General features: G+C 43.2%; 1 protein-coding gene across 1 annotated transcript in view; it reads left to right on the forward strand.

Annotated features, from left to right (window-relative positions):
* Nucleotides 1-17,481, forward strand: part of LOC102468682 (rho GTPase-activating protein 7) — a 164,149-nt gene that overhangs the window by 11,727 nt on the left and 134,941 nt on the right. The window contains exon 2 of the mRNA XM_027770556.1: nucleotides 4,683-5,820. Coding sequence (XP_027626357.1) covers nucleotides 4,804-5,820 — 1,017 coding nt within the window. The 5' untranslated portion in view covers nucleotides 4,683-4,803. The remainder of the gene's footprint in view (nucleotides 1-4,682; nucleotides 5,821-17,481) is intronic.

Consider the following 17,481-nt stretch of genomic DNA (forward strand, 5'->3'; position numbering starts at 1 on the left):
GACCTCATTCTGGGGTTCTCTTCTCTGTGAAGGAGGGAATAGACCTGACATATCTACCATCCCCAGTGCCATGCACTGTTAAGGAGGGAAGGGAGGACGAGAAGAAGGTAGAAATAGAGAAGAGGAAGGGGAGGGGGGCAGAGAGGAGGAAGGAAGTACAGAAATGACGCCCTCTACTTGGTCTCAAACTTCCCGTGATACAGCTCTGCCTCTCAGCGGTATTGCGTCCATGACTGACTGTCCTGGTTGACCTGAGCTTCCCTCACAACGTTGTAAACTCTGTAGGAGAAGCAGAACGTATTATTCGGTTTATCCTCTCAGAGTTTAGCAGAGTGTCTGCCACCTACCCACTGGGCACTAAATGTTTCTTCAGTGTATTTATGATCCGTTAGCAATAGTGATTATCAGCAGGCTCTTTCTTCCAAAGGAAAATTGACAGGGCAAATGATAAGATGTATGTTTATTTCAGAAGACAGTACAAAGTAGAGTGTGATCATTTTATGTCAAATATAGGTCAGTGATGGCCAGCAGGCAGTGTGGAGGTTGAGGGTCCTCCCACATGGCTGACCACGGTTTGAGTTCTGGACCTGGCTACTTGCTTTCTCACTTTCTCTCTCTCTCTCTCTCTTTCTCTCTCTCTCTCTCTCTCTCCCTTTCTGGTCAAATTAAAATAAGTAAATAAAATTAAATTAAATAATTCTTTAAAAAATAGATCCGTTATTCTTAAATAAGAATGTCTCCAATTGTCATTTAAAAATACAATAACATTCTGCTTTAATTTTAAAATATGTACCGCATGCAATAAAATACTTATGTTAAAGAGTGGTTTGTGTAATAAAATCAATCCAAACCATAAATCTGAACTCGCTTTGCGCTAAAAATCCTATGCATTAATATTACGGAAACCAAATTTGGACATTTCACTGGTATTTTCCAGAGCGATTACAAAATTAGAAGTACATGCAATCTCTCCCAGTGTCACTACAGCAGTGTCTGAACACATGTATTTAAGAAATGAAACATCCCCATGGAAATTCACTTCATAAAATCAGCACCGTGGAATGACCCAAACTTTTCCAGATCCTTCTTCCAAATCCTCAGCAGCTGAGCTCATTCTGAATGAAACTGCATAAAAAGAATTACAAAAGAAATGGAATTGAAGAATCAGTAGTCCGCAGTTTGAAAGATGAAGTTTAATAAGGTAGCCTGGGGAAGATGCTCACAAGGAAAACCAGGTCTTCACCAAGATGGCTCTGGCTTCCAAGACAGACTCCAGGCAATTCAGAAGATTCAGAAAGAGGCTGAAATGATCAAATGCAATTGACAGTAATCTGGGGATCCCATTTAGGAATATTTTGTTCAGTTTTGAAATCACAGAAGCAGATTTAACTAATTTCAAATCAGAATTTAATTGAGTCTCTATAGAAAAGCTTGTGAAGATGAATTTTTTAAAAATCTCAAATGAATTGTTTTAAATGTATCAGATTAAAAGATGTGGAACAACACCTAAGCTGTAATTAATGATTTTCACAATTAAATTAGGAAGTTTTAAGTCTTGGGACTTTTAAGTCTTGGCATAATGGTTACATCACTGAACTCCCACGTAGTCAACTGCTGTTCAAGTCCCAGACCCAGCAACTTAAAACTCACACCGGGCACATGTGTGTCTGATTGCCCAAAATCCCGAGAGGAGAATGGAGGAGAAGGGATTACAGCATGGACAGGCCCTCTGGGGGGCGATTTTTCATTTTCTGTCTCTCTGGCAAGCGCACTCACTCTGTAGCAAAAATCTCTCTCAAAAAAGTTTTAAGTCTTAAAGATAAGACAGAGTATAGTCACAAGAGTCATTTGGAAATAGCCATAGAGCCTAGATTGGAAATGTAGACAAGACAGCTAATACTATGTTGACACTATCTCATTTATAATCTCTTTGCAATTATTGTCTTAGGACTTGTTGAACCCTCTTCCTTTGACTTGTTAGAAAGATGTACTTGTCTGGGGGCTGGCAGGTGGCATGGTGGTTAAGGGGTTAAGGGAGCTAGACACCCACATGGCCAACCACAGTTTGAGTCCCAGACCTGGTGGCTTGCTTTCTCACTTTCTCTCTCTCTCTCTCTCTCTCTCTCTTTTGCTCTGTCCTTCTGTGATCAAATTAAAACAAATAAATAATGTTAAATAAAATAATTTTTAAAATAAAAGAAATACCTACTTGTCAAAGTTGGGTAAAATGATTATTACAAAATTTTAAGGGCAAAATTTTCATGTAAACTTTTTTTTCAGTAAGTTAATAAAACTCTTCTCAGTAAAACATAAAAATAAAAAAAATTAGAACTCAGGTTCAGCTTAAATGCCGCTGTGGCTTAGGACTGACACAGTAATACCTCTCGGCATTTCTTAAGTTAGCCCGCTCTTTCTACACTGGATAAAAATAAAGAAAAGAAAGCATCTAAAACAGAACCACCCTATTACATCCCAAATTTGCCCATGAAAGCAGAAATGTTCTGGCCTGCATCTATGCGTTTTCCCATTTTCCATAGCCTCCCACACCATAATGACTTATGCATGGAATTCAGAGACTTTATATTTTCTTTTGAGTGCAAATTGAATGCCAACATGGAAAATGTGAATGCTGACCATTTCGTAAAGATGGCCACAGACCTCTGAGGGAACCGAGGAGTATCCAGAAGGATATTTGTCAGCCTAGAATACCAAAATTCTGGTACATTCCTTAACTCCACCAGTCTTTCACAGGGTGGGAATAGTTACCTCTTGGGCATGTGCTTAGTCAGAATAGCTTGAAATTTTTGATGGGGAGTTCAGAGTCCTTTTCAACAGACTAACACGACCCAAAGCCAGCACAGCAGTTAATCTTGTTTATGGCTGAAGTTTTTGCATGGAGTTAAAACTAAGCATCTGCTCTTCGAACAGGGTTTCTCCTTTGACTGTCTAGTAATTTGGGTTCATTGTGGCACAACACTTGGGTTAGTCATTTTTAAAACTGAGGTTGATTTTACATTGGTAAAATTTGTTTCCTTTAACTTCAAATTAAATAATTAAGGCAAAAGCAAAGCAATAGATGTCTGGAATGTGTTAATATTTTGACCTGATCTTATGCATGGTTCTCTTGCTTATTCAAAATTTTACTCTCAAATTCTAACAGCAATGTACAAACTGAACTTTTTAGAAGCCAAAAAGAATAAGACTCAATTTACAGAAAAATAGCCTCAATTTCTTTTTTTTATCATATTGACATCTTTCTGGTTCACTTGAATTCCTACATGAGGAATTTAGGGTTTATATGTATATATATGTATATGTGTATATATACTAGAGATAGGTGCGGGAAGAAGGATCAAGGTGGGCTCTCATAATCCCGTGGAAATAAAGAAGTTCATTGGCTCTCTGAGCCTGGGCCTTATAACCAGGACCTAGTTTGAATTTGACCTCAATTCTTAGATATATGACTTTGAACAAGGTATTCGTTTCTCTAAACTTCAACAATATTAGCTTGCTAGCTCGTAGTAGCAATGGTAAGAGTCATGTATAGATGTGTTTATTCTAAAGCATTGTAAATGATACGTTTCCTTTTCTTTTTTTTTTTTTTTGGAGAGGCTTTTGCTATAGGGCATGTGCGCTTGCCTGAAAGACAGAGACAGAAAGCGAGAAATCACCCCCCAGGGAGGATAGCCACTCCGCGATCCCTTCTCCTCGGTGCTCCTCTCGGGATCTTGGGCACGCACGCACATGCGCCCGGTGTGAGTTTGAACCACCGGGTCCGGGACTCAAACTGCGGTCAACTACGTGGGAGTCTAGCAACATAGCCATTACGCTAACTGCTGGGCCCATTGGTACACTTTCTTACCCATGGATTGTGTGTGAATGTGAGCTAAACTGGATCATTTCACTTTCGTGGTAGGTCTTTCACACACTGAAACATTACACATGCTGTCTCCATGCTTCAAGTTTTGCTTGAACAGTTCTGTGGTAGCTTTTGTTGCAATTCAAACCAAAAGCCCAATAGATTTTTAAAAACAGTTCATGTTCATGAAAACATACAAATTAGAACAACAGGTATCTTTTTAAATTCAGTATGATAATCCAAATATTTTTCATGAAGTTTTAAATGTTCAGTATTTATATCTTTACCCATCAATAGACAAGGTCAATTGCCTTTAAAAACATTGCTAATGAGGGGGCCAGCAGATGGCGTAGTGGGTCACATTGCTGGACACCCAGGACTCCTCATGGTTGACCGTGGTTCAAGTCTCGGACGCAGTAGCTTGAAACTCGTGCTGAGGTGTGCTTGTGTGTCTACGATCCCATGAGGAGGATGGAGGAGAAGGGATCGTGGCTTGGGCAAACCTCCCAGGGAGCGATTTCTCACTTTCTCTCTCACTGTCTCTCTGTCTCTCTCTGTCTCCCTGCTGAGCACATATGCCCGAAGACACAGAATCTCTCAAAAACATATTGCTACTGATTTTTGACCAGAAATATTAAGCAAAATGTTCTGCTTTTAGACTGTTTTTAAAGAAATAGCACTATTCAAATAGGCTATCAAACACAAATGTTATGTAATCTCTTACCTCGACTTTTATACCGCAGATTCAGTGCTCTCTTGTCAGAGAGATATTTTGACTTTAGGAATGTTTTCTTGACTATGTATTTTTCAAATATTTTAATAGGTGGTGAAACAGCAACACACGCTTCTCCCATCAGTGAATTCGAAATAAGACTTTGCCAAGGTCCATCTCCTTCAGCCGCATATGGAACGTAGCCCTCAGCCTGCTGCCCAACTAGGATGACATGTCTGCAGCCGTCAGGAAGAGAAGCTGGGAAGAGCATGTGAGCCGACGGCTGGGAGAGCCCTTCCCTTCTGACGATGCAAACCCAGCATGTCATCACGGACTACTAGCGGACAGCTTGCAGGCAAGTATGGAAAAGGATGAGGCTCTCAATGTGGACCGCAAGGAGAAGTGTGTCTCGCTGCCTGACTGCTGTCACGGGCCAGAGCCGGGAGACTTTCCTGGGAGGCCGATGGGTCACGTTTCCAAGGATGAAAATGACAGTCAGGAAGGTGAAGATCCGTTGTGTTCTCTGGAGGCCAGCACAGAGACACTGGTGCATGTTTCCGATGAAGACGTGGACTCCGATCTGTACCTGACAGTCGATAAACAGATTCTAACTCCCCACGGGCACCAAACATCAGGCCAGCACAACACTGCAGGAGCAGGCTCCTTCGTGAAGACTCTGCCCGTCCTGGGAAGTAACCAAGGTCCTTACAAATCCTGGGGAATGGCTGCTGATGCTGATTTTGCACTGCTAGACACAAGTGGAGAAAGCAAAGTTGGTGACGCTACGAGAAAAAGCCTGGAGCTTTGCGATGATGGAAGCTTACGTGAAATAAAAGGTGCTCCCGAAGGAAGTACATTTGGTTCTTTGCATGAGAAAGATAGTGTACCTGAGACGCAGTTGCTTAATTCTGCTGTGATTGCTCAGCAAAGAAGGAAACTGGACTTCCCCAAAGATGAGCCTGAAAGGAACACCTGCCGTGCAGCCCCGGCTGAGGTCGCCGCGGGCCCTCTTACAGAGGGAGGATGGCCATTATTAGAAGCAGATTTTGAAAGCTGCTTTCTGCAGCCTCCTTCCTGCTCTGGTGGAATGTTAGATGAAAATGGCCTGCAAAAGAGTGGTTTCTCAGAACATCAAAACAGAAGTCCTCCGGAGGTCAACACAGGAGATGGCATGCAGTGTTTACACGCGCAGGAACCTCCGGCCACCCAGGAACCCGCAGATAACCAAGTCAGACTCCGCAAAAGAAAGGTAGGACACACACACAGATTATCTGGCTTTCGGAAATGTTCAGATACCCTTGCTTTCATCACTTTTTACTTTGCTGGGATTCAAGAGTTACATAGATGTCTGTTTGGGCCTGCAATGCAGCTGCACCATTTAAAAACCATCCACTAGGCAAAACCTTCCAAATACGTGAAAATTAAAATGCAATCATCTAGACATTTTACTAGTAATATTTATAATGGGTTCTGAACAATCTGCTCTAGAACTGTGTGGATGACAAGACTGGCATCTCTTTTTCCAGTGATAATGAAATAGTCACCAGAGAGTTCATGCGAAACAGGTGGCGTGAAGACCTGTCATGAGCGGCCTCTGACTTTTAGAAAGTTATTGAATTTTGATATAGGCCATCTCTTTTGGGCTTGTTTGTTTTTCTCTTCATAAAGCATGTTTTATCACAATAAAAGTGGCACAGATCATACGCATAAGGGCAACCATACCCGTTCCCCATTCTCCAACACATGCTGTTTAAAGCCAAGGCCTCTGACTGCTAAGGATTTCCCTAACAAATTTCCAAGTGAGGCCAGACGGACTGGGATGGTGCTACGTAAATTAGTTAGTAAGCTCTTGACTAAAGCTTGTCTTAACTTTAGGATTTCCTCAAAATTCTTCTAGTAGTGTAGTGTTCAATAATCCTGATATCGGGAACCGGCAGTTAGTGTAATGGCTATGTCGCTGGACTCCCACATAGTCGACCCCGGTTCGCGTCCTGGACCCGGTGGCTTAAAACTCACTGGGCGTGTGTGCGTGTGTGCCCTAGATCCCGAGAGGAGAATGGAGGAGGAGGGATTGCGGCATGACCATCCCCTCTGGGGGGTGATTTCTCGCTTTCTGTCTCTCTGTCTCTCTCTGTCTGTCTGGCAAGCGCACGCGCCCTATAGCAAAAACCTCTCAAAAAAAAAAAAATCCTGATATCAATCCAAGTATAGTTTCTTCTCCTAAAAATCACACCTGACCATTGGAATGGAAGAAATTTCGGACTGGACACTTCTGTGCAACGATTGGAATATACTTCTTGGCCCTACTGCTGATACGATATTAATCCGTAACTGTAATGCTCCTAAACGCAAAGCAAACGTTCTTAGTTTTGTTCGGTTGGGGTTATCTAACTACAGTGAAAAGAAAAAAAAATTTCCAACTGTCTCTGTGGTGAGGAAATCTGGTTTTCATAAACGGTGGTCTTACTAACACCCTAGATCAGTCATGTGTCCTGAGTTGGTTTAAGGGAAATAAACTTGAACAACAAAAATCAGTGTGCTCAAACTCCATGCCCACTGTGCAGCGTTCTGGGCTGGTGGCAAACTCTCCCTTGCGTAAGTTGTATTGAAATTGTTAATGTTCCGTCAAGTTGTGATTGGGATGTTTAGGTCACTTTTTCAGAAATTTCTATGTATCCAATCAAACCTGTTGGAGAGAATGCAAAATGAGTAAGAAAGTATTAGCTGACCTATGACAGAGCTCCCTAAAATAAGACCACTCCTGCCCGAGTGCCGACAGAAATATTAAACATTCCAGGAGCATATGCTCACGGCTTGGACATTGATATCGACGCTGAGAATGCTGGGAAGCATTCTCTCCTAGTTGTATCCTGTGGTCAGCTGCATTCTGAGGGCTCTGATTCTATCTCATTTACAAGTTCCAACTGCAATATTCTATTTTAAGCATCCAGCCATTCTAAATCGCTGCAGCATTGTGGGGTGGAATGTTTACTTAGACTGGAGAGTCCATTAGGGATGACTTGAAGTAAACAAATTACATGCAAAATTTGAGGCTTGGAATTTATTCAAGAAATCAGGTTTCTTAGGGAGGCCTTTAGAACTATATATGTAGAGATTTTTGTTTTATTTGATATTGACTAAGCATTAAAATTCTTTCCAATTGGCAAGTAGTCACTTTAAAACTTGACCATAGGAAACAGGACCCACATTCATAAAAGATATGTAGAGACGTTACATTGTATTGCGTGTTACTGAAAGAAAGAACATAGCTTACATTTTCATCAGTAAAGATCTATGTATTATTATTTATCCATTATGTGCAATGTTCTGCAACCATAAAAATGCAGTGAGATCCACATGCAGTAACTTTGAAAGATGCTCATTGTATATGGGAAAAGATAGGCAGACCAGTAGGTAGAGCATACCAAACCTTACACCACAGAACAGAGACTTATCCACGGAAACTGATAGAGACAGTCAGAAATATAAACGTCTCTATATCACTGAGTAAGAACACATAAAATCTTAGCTAGCCAGGCACAAAAATGTTACCAGCAATTACTCTGAGTGCGCAGAACTAGGGTAGAAGGAGGAGGTTTTCACTTTTGACTCCGTACAGTTTTTATAAAAGCTAATAAAATTGTAAATGTAGAAAAGTGCAAAGTAAAATTATATTAGAAAAAATACTTCAAGTGTTTTGTGGACAGCATAGAGCAACCTTCATTTACATCATTGTTACAGTTTTTATTACCTTATTAAATGAAAGCAAATATTTATATACTTTTTTTTTTTCAAAATACCAAGAGTTCCAACCAACTACTTGATTCCTAAGACTAGTGCAACTCACTCAGAAGAGGCCAGCCTTTTGGAGGGCCACATGGGTCACATTTGCACCTCTGTAGGACAGTTGGTGACAAGTACCACAAAAGGTTTGCTTAATTGTCCATTTCTTTAGAGCTCTTTTTTTTTTTTTTTTTTTTTTTTTTGAGAGGTTTTCACTATAGGGCGCGTGCGCTCGCCAGACAGACAGAGAGAGACATAGAGACAGAAAGCGAGAAATCACCCCCCAGGGGGGATGGTCACGCCGCAATCCCTTCTCCTCCATTCTCCTCTCGGGATCTTGGGCACGCACGCACACGCGCCCGGCGTGAGATTTAAGCCACCGGGTCCGAGACGCGAACCGCGGTCTGCTACGTGGGAGTCCAGCGACATAGCCATTACGCTAACTGCTGGTTCCCTAGAGCTCTTTTTTCAGCCAAGGTGAGAGCTGTAGAGGAGAGCTTGGAAAAGTAAGATAAAACATAAGCTAATGTAATTTTAGCGAGAGCGCTTTAGTCAGCTCATTCTTCGATGGTCATGTGAGTGAACTCAATCCTTCAGGGAATTTAAGAACATGGATTTCTTTGGTCAAGATATAATCAAGGTTCTGAGATAGAACAGTTTAGGGGTGTGTTGTAATGGTGCTCTGGAGACAGCCTTGTATGTTAGCCATAAATCACCTTCTTTGACACCTGTGCATCATGGCAGGCATTAGTTGTTTTGCATGATGTATGTTTTCTATAAGATTCCTCACTATTGAGGATACCCACACACATGTTCCTAGGAGTTTCCATTGGAGGGCACAGCATTCGTAGAATATGTAAATATTTTAAACTAATAATTCTCCTAAATGTGAAGGCATATCCCATGGAATTGAAGCCATAATCCCAATGGAGGGTGGTGAGCAGATATCGAATGAGCCCGAAGGTGGTGTGTTGCTTGACCAGCACTCAGAGGGTCTGGCTGGTCCCTAGACTGAGGCAGCCGGTTACGAGCAAGACCAGGATTTGTTTTCCAGGTGGATTCGTACACCCCAGGCGCACAAAGGTGGCCCGTGACGCCAACGAGCGAGGAAGGCGAGGGGAGGATCAGGGCGGGAGACCCTGACTACCGTGTTTCTCCCTCCCTCATCAAAGAAAGGAAAAAACTCACATAAAACATTCTAAAAGACAGATTTCAAAGAAGTCCGGAGGAGGAAGACCGTCTAAGAAGTGGTCTCTTTGAACCAAATGAGATGTGAAGATGGAAAATATGTAGTGAAAGACTTGAGGTTAGACTTTTTTCTTAAAGAGCTAGCATATTTTCTCTTGATGGTGGTTTGCTAATTAAAGAGGCCAAAAGTCAATCTTCAGTAAAAACTGTTGAAATATTTCCCAAATGTTTGAATAACCATAATAATTACATGAATGAGTGAATACATGTGTCCTTGCTCACATAAGACAAGTAATGATCCATATTGGAAAGCAAAATAAATTCTAAAAGATATTGCAAAAATCATCTGAATTGTAAGATGCCTAACTCCACATTCCCAGAAAAATCCCACATTCCGGCAATAAACCAAACTAATTTTAGGATTATTTTATCACCCTGTACAAGTTGGGCTATAGATTCGGTTGCCGTCACAGAAAGCCAGGATATTCGTGGTGTAAGCCAGGCTCAGATGTTTTCTCACACACATAGCAGTGGCACATAAGGGTCCCGGGTCAGTACCTAGACACGACGTCTCCAGGATTCCAGGCCCCTTCCTCCATCTGCTCTACCATCGTGAACACTCATCCACATTCAAGCAAGTGGGAAGGGGGACCAGCAGTTAGCGTAATGGCTATGTCGCTGGACTCCCATGTAGCCGACCGCAGTTCAAGTCCTGGACCCAGCGGCTTAAACTCACGCCGGGCGTGTGTGCGTGCGTGCCCAAGATCCCGAGAGGAGAAAGGAGGAGGAGACATTGCGGCGTGGCCATCCTTCCGGGGGGTGATTTCTCGCTTTCTATCTCTCTGTCTCTCTCTGTCTGTCTGGCGAGTCCATGCGCCCTATAGCAAAAACCTCTCCAAAAAAAAAAAGAATCAAGCAAGTGGGAAGGGGAGAGGATGAGGCCAGCCTCACTCCTGGGGACAGGCAGGAACTGAGAGGGCTGCCCTTCTTTTTCTCTTACGTTTCATGGTGAGGACCTCATGGCATGGCCACACCTAGGGATGAGGGGACTGAGACTTGGAGTCTACGTGCTAGAGCAGCATGTACTGGCTAAAACTTCTATTAGTGAGGAAGAATCAGAAAATATTTATTGAGGGATACCTGTAACAAATCTGTAGATGAATAATGAAGGCCTAACAGGCATGCGTTCCAGGATATGATGGTATGTGAGAGGAATCCTCAGGCGGCACGGATGTCGTGTGATGTCTACGTACATACTCGCTCTGTCGTTTCACGGTCCAGCATACCTTTCTGTCTAGGAAGCTACTCTGCATGATAAAGCGATGATGCGCTAATGCTGTACGATTCCTTAGGGAACACTGGCCCCCAATGCTCTTTGTTTACACTTTGTTTCCCTAGGGCGAAGGTTAGCGTTGGTGATGAGAGGCTGTCACCAGGTGGACCTCAGGTGTGTAGACGCACAGCGTGTTCCTGTGACAGTTCTCCAAAATATTTTTAGCTGGATTTGTGTCCCAGGTAGAGCTGGCAGCTTTGTAAATAGCTTATTTTCAGCTTAGTTAAGCCACTGAAAACTGTCAAATGACTTCATTACATTTAATTGGTTCTACCTTATAAATAAGTAGAAAGCCAAAACCATATTTGCAGATATTTGGTACACAAACATTTTGCCTCATACAAATATAATTATTCTAAAACCAACTCCAAATGAAAAAACGTTTCATTTTAAAATAGAGGAAAACACTGAGTAATAGTGTCTGGTAACCAATCAGTAATACGTTGTAAGCATTTCCAGCATCTCGGCCTGTGGGGTGTGCTTAGCCCGCCGGGGAGCCGTACAGCAGAGTCCCCACATCGAGAGGCGCGTGTCACTGATATCTTGCTGGAGTTCCAAGATCTTCTGTTTGACCAATGTGTAAGCCTGGCACTGATGGGAGAGGAGAGTGAGAGAGGAAGAGGAGGAGGATGGAATAGGAAAAGGAGAAGGGAGAGGAAGAAGAAAACAGCAAGCAGGACAGAGAGTAGGAGAGGGAAGAACAGGCTGAAACAGAACATTCGAGAAACCTTGGCTGTTGGCCTGGTGGTTAAGGCAGCCGGGTCCTCATGGCTAACTGTGTGGTTTGAATCTGGGACCTGATGGTTGAAAATCACAGTGTGTGTGTGTGTGTGTGTGTGTGTGTGAATGCTCAGATTTCCAAGAGAAAAATGGAAGAGAAGGGATTGTGGCATGGCCATTCTCCCAGAGGGGGGTTTCTCACATTCCCTCTCTCTCTCCCCAGCGAGTACATGTACCCCATAGCAAAACTGAAAAAAAAAAAAAGTTAGAAAAACAAGAAGCACAGGTCAGTTGAAAGAATGAGAGCGGCCCTCCTGGGCGTCGTCTTCACCACGAAAGGCGAGCCTCTCATAAACTCCTACTTCCGGTGTTTTCACTTTGGGGAGGAGGCTTAGGGAAATAAATTTTTTAAGCCAAGTTTGTTGCTTGATTCTCTCTAAACCCAAGGAGGACTTACTCTTTAAAAAATAATAATAATAGTAATAACAATGTTCATTCATTTAATTTAATTAATTTTAAAATTTGCTGTAGATCGCCTGTGCTCACAAAAGAGAGATGAGAGAGAGAGGATAGGTGAGAAAGTAAGCCACCAGGCCTGAGAGTGCAACCGTGGTCAGCCACGTGGGAGTGCCTTAAACACCACACCACCTGCTAGCCCCAAGACGACTCGTTCTTAACATAATGCATGCATTTCTGCTATAATCCCTGTGTACAATGCATAATGAACTAGTCTGTTGAAATTCAGTTGATTCCACTAACTAAGCCACAAACACACGCAGGTCAGTTATCCCATCTTGTTTCTGAGGGTCCGGCCAGTGTTTGGAACCTGCTAACCAGTGTTGTCATGGTAAAAGATTTATTTTTAGATAATAATATCAGATATCGAGAACGCATTGTAAAGATGCAGAAGAAATCAAATCAAGGAACAAAAATTACTGACCAGATATCCCACACTTTATACAACCATCTCCTTTCTGTTTTCCCTGTTTTATGCTAAAACTGAACATGAGAAGAAGAATAAGAAAGGAACTATAGGGAACCAGCAGTTAACGTAATGGCTATGTCGCTGGACTCCCATGTAGTCGACAGTGGTTCGAGTCCCGGACCCAGTGGCTTAAACTCACACCAGGCGCGTGTGCGTGCGTGCCCAAGATCCCAAGAGAAGAATGGAGAAAAAGGGATTGCGGCGTGGCCATACCTCCCCTGGGGGGTGATTTCTCGCTTTTGGTCTCTCTGTCTCTCTCTGTCTGGGGAGCACACGCGCCCTATAGCGAAAACCTCTCCAAAAAAAAAAAAAAAAAGGAACTATGTAAAAGCTGATCTCTGAGGCAACCTTCTAGTTTAAGATTATAATACCCGGGCCTGCAGCAGGTGACATGGTAGTTCAGGTGCTGGATCCTACATGACCAAATCTGGGGTTCAAGTCCCGGACCTGGCTATTTGAAAAAATATTCCGGGTGCACATGCTTTCCTAAAATCTCAAGGAGAGAGTGGAGGAGAAGGAATTGTTGCATGCCCATTTCCCGTCCTCACTTTCCCTCTCTCTGTCTCTGGGGAGCACACATGCCCTATGACAAACACATAAAGAAAGAAAGAAAGAAGAAATAAAGATTAAAAATAAAGATTGTAATTACTCTTAAAAAAACTTTCCCACAAAACAATTTTTTTGAGAGAGAGGTTTTTGCTATACAGCATATGTGCTTACCAGAGATTCAGAGAGACAGAAAGTGAGAAATCACTCCCTCAGGGGGAATGGCCACATCACAATCCCTTCTCCATTCTCCTTTCAGGATTTTAAGCACGCATGCTCACGTAACCAGCATGAGTTTTAAGCCTCCGGGTCCAGGACTTGAACCGAAGTTGACCACGTGGGAATCCAGCAATGTAACCATGATACCATCTGCTGTTCCCCACAGAACAATGAATTGATTATAACTAATTAGTGTAGAGAAGGAAAGTATTAGATCATCCATTTATATTTATTTTCATTTATTCTTTAATTTTATGTATGTTTCATAATATGTAAGCCCTGCTAATGCAGAGGTGTGTGTGATAGTTTAGACATGAGTGACACGTGTTGCTCACCGTGTGGGTTACTGTTCTAGACATGCTGTACCTTGTCGTCACTGTGAGGACGCTGGGATGCGAAGGAAGGGAGAGGACGGGATAAAAGAGTAAGATTATGGGACCAGCAGTTAGCGCTGGACTCCCACGTAGTCGACCGCGGTTCACGTCCCGGACCCGGTGGCTTAAAACTCATGCCAGGCGCGTGTGCGTGTGTGCCCAAGATCCCGAGAGGAGAATGGAGGAGAAGGGATTGCGGTATGACCATCCCCCCGGGGGGTGATTTCTCACTTTCTATCTCTCTATCTCTGTCTGTCTGGCGAGCACACACAACCTATAGCAAAAACCTCTCAAAAAAAAAAAAGAAAAAAGAGTAAGATTAAAGACGAATGAGTAGGGAGGCTGAGGGACATTTGTTTAGGGAATGCTAGACAACACTAAGTTTCTTTTTCATCTCCTTTGTGAAAACCACGCAAAGCGGGAAGATTGGCTGCTGGGTGCTGTTCAGGCAAAAACGAAGAAAAGCAGAACAAATGCAGGCTCTGAATGAGGGCGATTAGGTCTGGACGGTTCGTGTTCCAGACATGATTGGAAAAAGCAGTTACGGCGTGTGATAGGCCTCTGATCCAATCAGCGACTTGGACTGAAAGTACACATTTACACTGGTTATTAACAAGATCTTTAATAAGTTCACATTAACCCAACATCGGTTTTTACTGGAGCAAGAATTAATACACTTTTACGATGTTATTTTAGATAATGAATGGCTAGTTCGGAGCCAGCGGCACCTCGGAGGCTCTCGGAATAGTGAAACTGATTCGGTTTCTTCCTCGTGGACTTCTCTTACTATAAACCAAGACCAACTTATTAACCTTTCAATACCAACCAAACCACCTTGGGGTTGGCTGCTTCCCTCGAAGAAAGGCCAATATCCACAAAAGCTGGGGCAATTCAGAGAACCTGAATGCCAGGGCCCGGCCTCTCTTATCTGGGCAACAGACGCCACAGTGCCAACGGGCTCCGTTCATTTCTGGCTCTGTTTCTTAGAAATACCGCTCTCACCTGCTGCCAGCAAGCTCTCTATCCTCCAGATCACTTTCTAGCTATAAAGAAAATTTGGGTGCTATTTTAGAGAGAGCCTCACACTTTCAAAGGAAATACAAGCAAACGAGAACGTTCACTTATACTGTTTTTTCAGAACTATTTCTACATTGGCATAGTAATAAAGCCAGTGATTAATGAACCTCTTCAAGTTTTAAGTTCTATTTTTTGATCCAGTGAAACTTCAAAAGGGTTTACTGCTTTTCATGTACATTAAACACCTGCCCTGAGGTTTAAAAAATGTTGAAATAGCATCGTTTTTGGTCTAGAGAATGGATAGCGCCTCCTGAGTGTGATTTTTCCAGCCGAGAGAGTACGCTGGAGTGACAAGGAAGACCGTGCCCCGTGTTAGACAGTGTCCCTTACCCTTCGTAAGTGCCACCCGCCCTGAGAAATGAAAACGGCAGTCTGCCTCACAAGGGTTATGACATTAGAGGGGACAGAAAATGTGATTAAACGTCCACACAGTTCAAACATCACAATGAAACATTTTTAACCTTACCTTCAGAACAAGATCTGAAAGACATTATTAGGAATTGAAGAATTGCAGACTTATTATATCTGAGAACACGTCAAATTATTTTTATTTTTACTTTGCTGTAGGGCACAGAGCACATCCCCAGGGGGATGGCCACACTGCAATCTTTTCCCTCCAGTGTCCTCTTAGAATTTGGGGCACGTCCCGTGTGTTTTTCAAGCTGCCAGGTCCAGGACTCAAACCATATAGTGGGCAGTCAACTTCATGTGGAGATTCCTCTACCATTCCTCTCAGCCAGCATCAGTAATACCCGTGGGCATTTCTGGAGTCCTACATGGCCCATGGCTTCCTCACTGTAGTCATTATGCTGAGTGATTCTGGACCATGGTTGCCTGTGTTTCAGCCCTGTCTCCCTTCACATACGGCCTTGTAATCTTTGTAATCTTTCTCTGTGTGTGTGTATATATATACATATATATACGTATACACATATAGACCTATGGCTTTAAAAACATTTTTAGACCTTTTATTTAAAATGCTCTTATTTTTAAACTCTTTCTCTCCAGTACTTAATCTCTCCATGCTTCGTTTTTTTGTGTTTTTTTGTGGTTTTTTTGGAGAGGTTTTTGCTATAAGGTGTGTGCACTCGCCAGAAAGACAGAGAGAGACAGAGACAGAAAGCGAGAAATCACCCCCCAGGGAGGATGACCACACTGTAATCCTTTCTCCTCCATTCTCCTCTCGGGATCTTGGGCACGCACGCACAAGCACCCGGTGTGAGTTTAACCCGCTGGATCTGGGACTCGAACCACAGTCGACTACGTGGGAGTTCAGCGACATAGCCATTACGCTAACTGCTGGTCCCTCCATGCCTCGGTTTTTTCACCTGCAGCGAGATGTGTCACTACGCTGTGAGGACGATCAAGTCAACTAATACATATAAAGTGATTAAAATCCCACCTGACACAGCACGCTCTGTGCGACGTGGCCTGCACTGTGACAACTACATGGGAGTCCAGCGACACAGCCATTATGCTAATTGCTGGTCCCCCACTAAGTCAGTATTTATGAAGCACGTTCAAGGTCCCCTGCACCTTGCCAGGGGCAGTGTGGAGCCTGAAGAGGAATGAGTGTGCGTCCTAGCCTGAAGAAGCTCCCACTTACATGCTAGTAGGAGAATGTAACAGGCACATAGCAGGCTGGAGGGTCAGTTAGACTACTTCGGTAGCCATCAGTATTAGAACCTGATGCAATATTAGATTGTGAAGTACAGGTTGGGTAACACCAGCCTAATGCAAGCTAGAAAGTATTACAATCTTTGGAGACAGGTCTGGGACAGGTCTCCTTTCAGTCGGGAAGGTCAGAGAAGCCTTCCCTGGACTGGTGCCTGAACTGAGCTTTGAAGGATGCACTTTGGATTTGTTCTCGCGAGAACGAGGGGAAAGGACCTATCTATGCCATGTTTTAAAACGTTGTTGCCAGGAGTCGTGTGTGCTCGCAAGAAGGGGAATGAGGCAGCGCCCTCTGTAGGGCACGGTCATGTTTCATCCTGTCTCCTGCATGGCTCCCTCCTGGGAGAGCTCAGGCACACAGGTACATGCACCCAGTTTGTTTGTCAGCCACCATGTCTGGGACTCCAGCTCTGGTCAGTCATGTGGGATCCAGCTACTTTAACCACCAGGCTATGAGCTGGTCCCTTTTGAAATAAAATTATTGCCAGAAGGTGTACATGCTCACCAGAGAGTAAGAGAGTAGCTCTCCGTGGAATAGCATATGATGCCCTTTCTTCTCCATTTCTCCATCCTGTCAAGATTTGGGGCGCACACACATACACATCCGGCATGTTGATCAGGCTGCCGCAGCCAGGATTCAAACTGTGCTCAGCCACGTGGTCTCGGCTCCCTGTGGCTCACGCTCAACCACTGCACAACGGGGCCAGCCCTCTGGCCATGCCCTTTGAACTGTTCTTAAGACATTATATATATTTTTATTTATTTACGGTAATTAACTATACATCAATACAGTATACGAAATGAGATTTTCCACCCACTATACATTGCATTTTGGAGGATATCGCCACACATGTTATCATCAACAAATAACGTTCTATTTCTTGCTTCTTATATATTTTGCTTCCCCACCCTTGATTCCCTACTTACTTCCCTCCGTCCACAGACCCCCCCTTCTCCCACCCTACCTCTGGTATATATGGTTGTTTTCCGTGCCTTTTTTTTTTTTTTTTT

The sequence above is a fragment of the Tupaia chinensis genome, unplaced genomic scaffold (assembly GCF_000334495.1).
Source record: "Tupaia chinensis unplaced genomic scaffold, TupChi_1.0 Scaffold000143_1, whole genome shotgun sequence".
Taxonomy (NCBI): domain Eukaryota; kingdom Metazoa; phylum Chordata; class Mammalia; order Scandentia; family Tupaiidae; genus Tupaia; species Tupaia belangeri.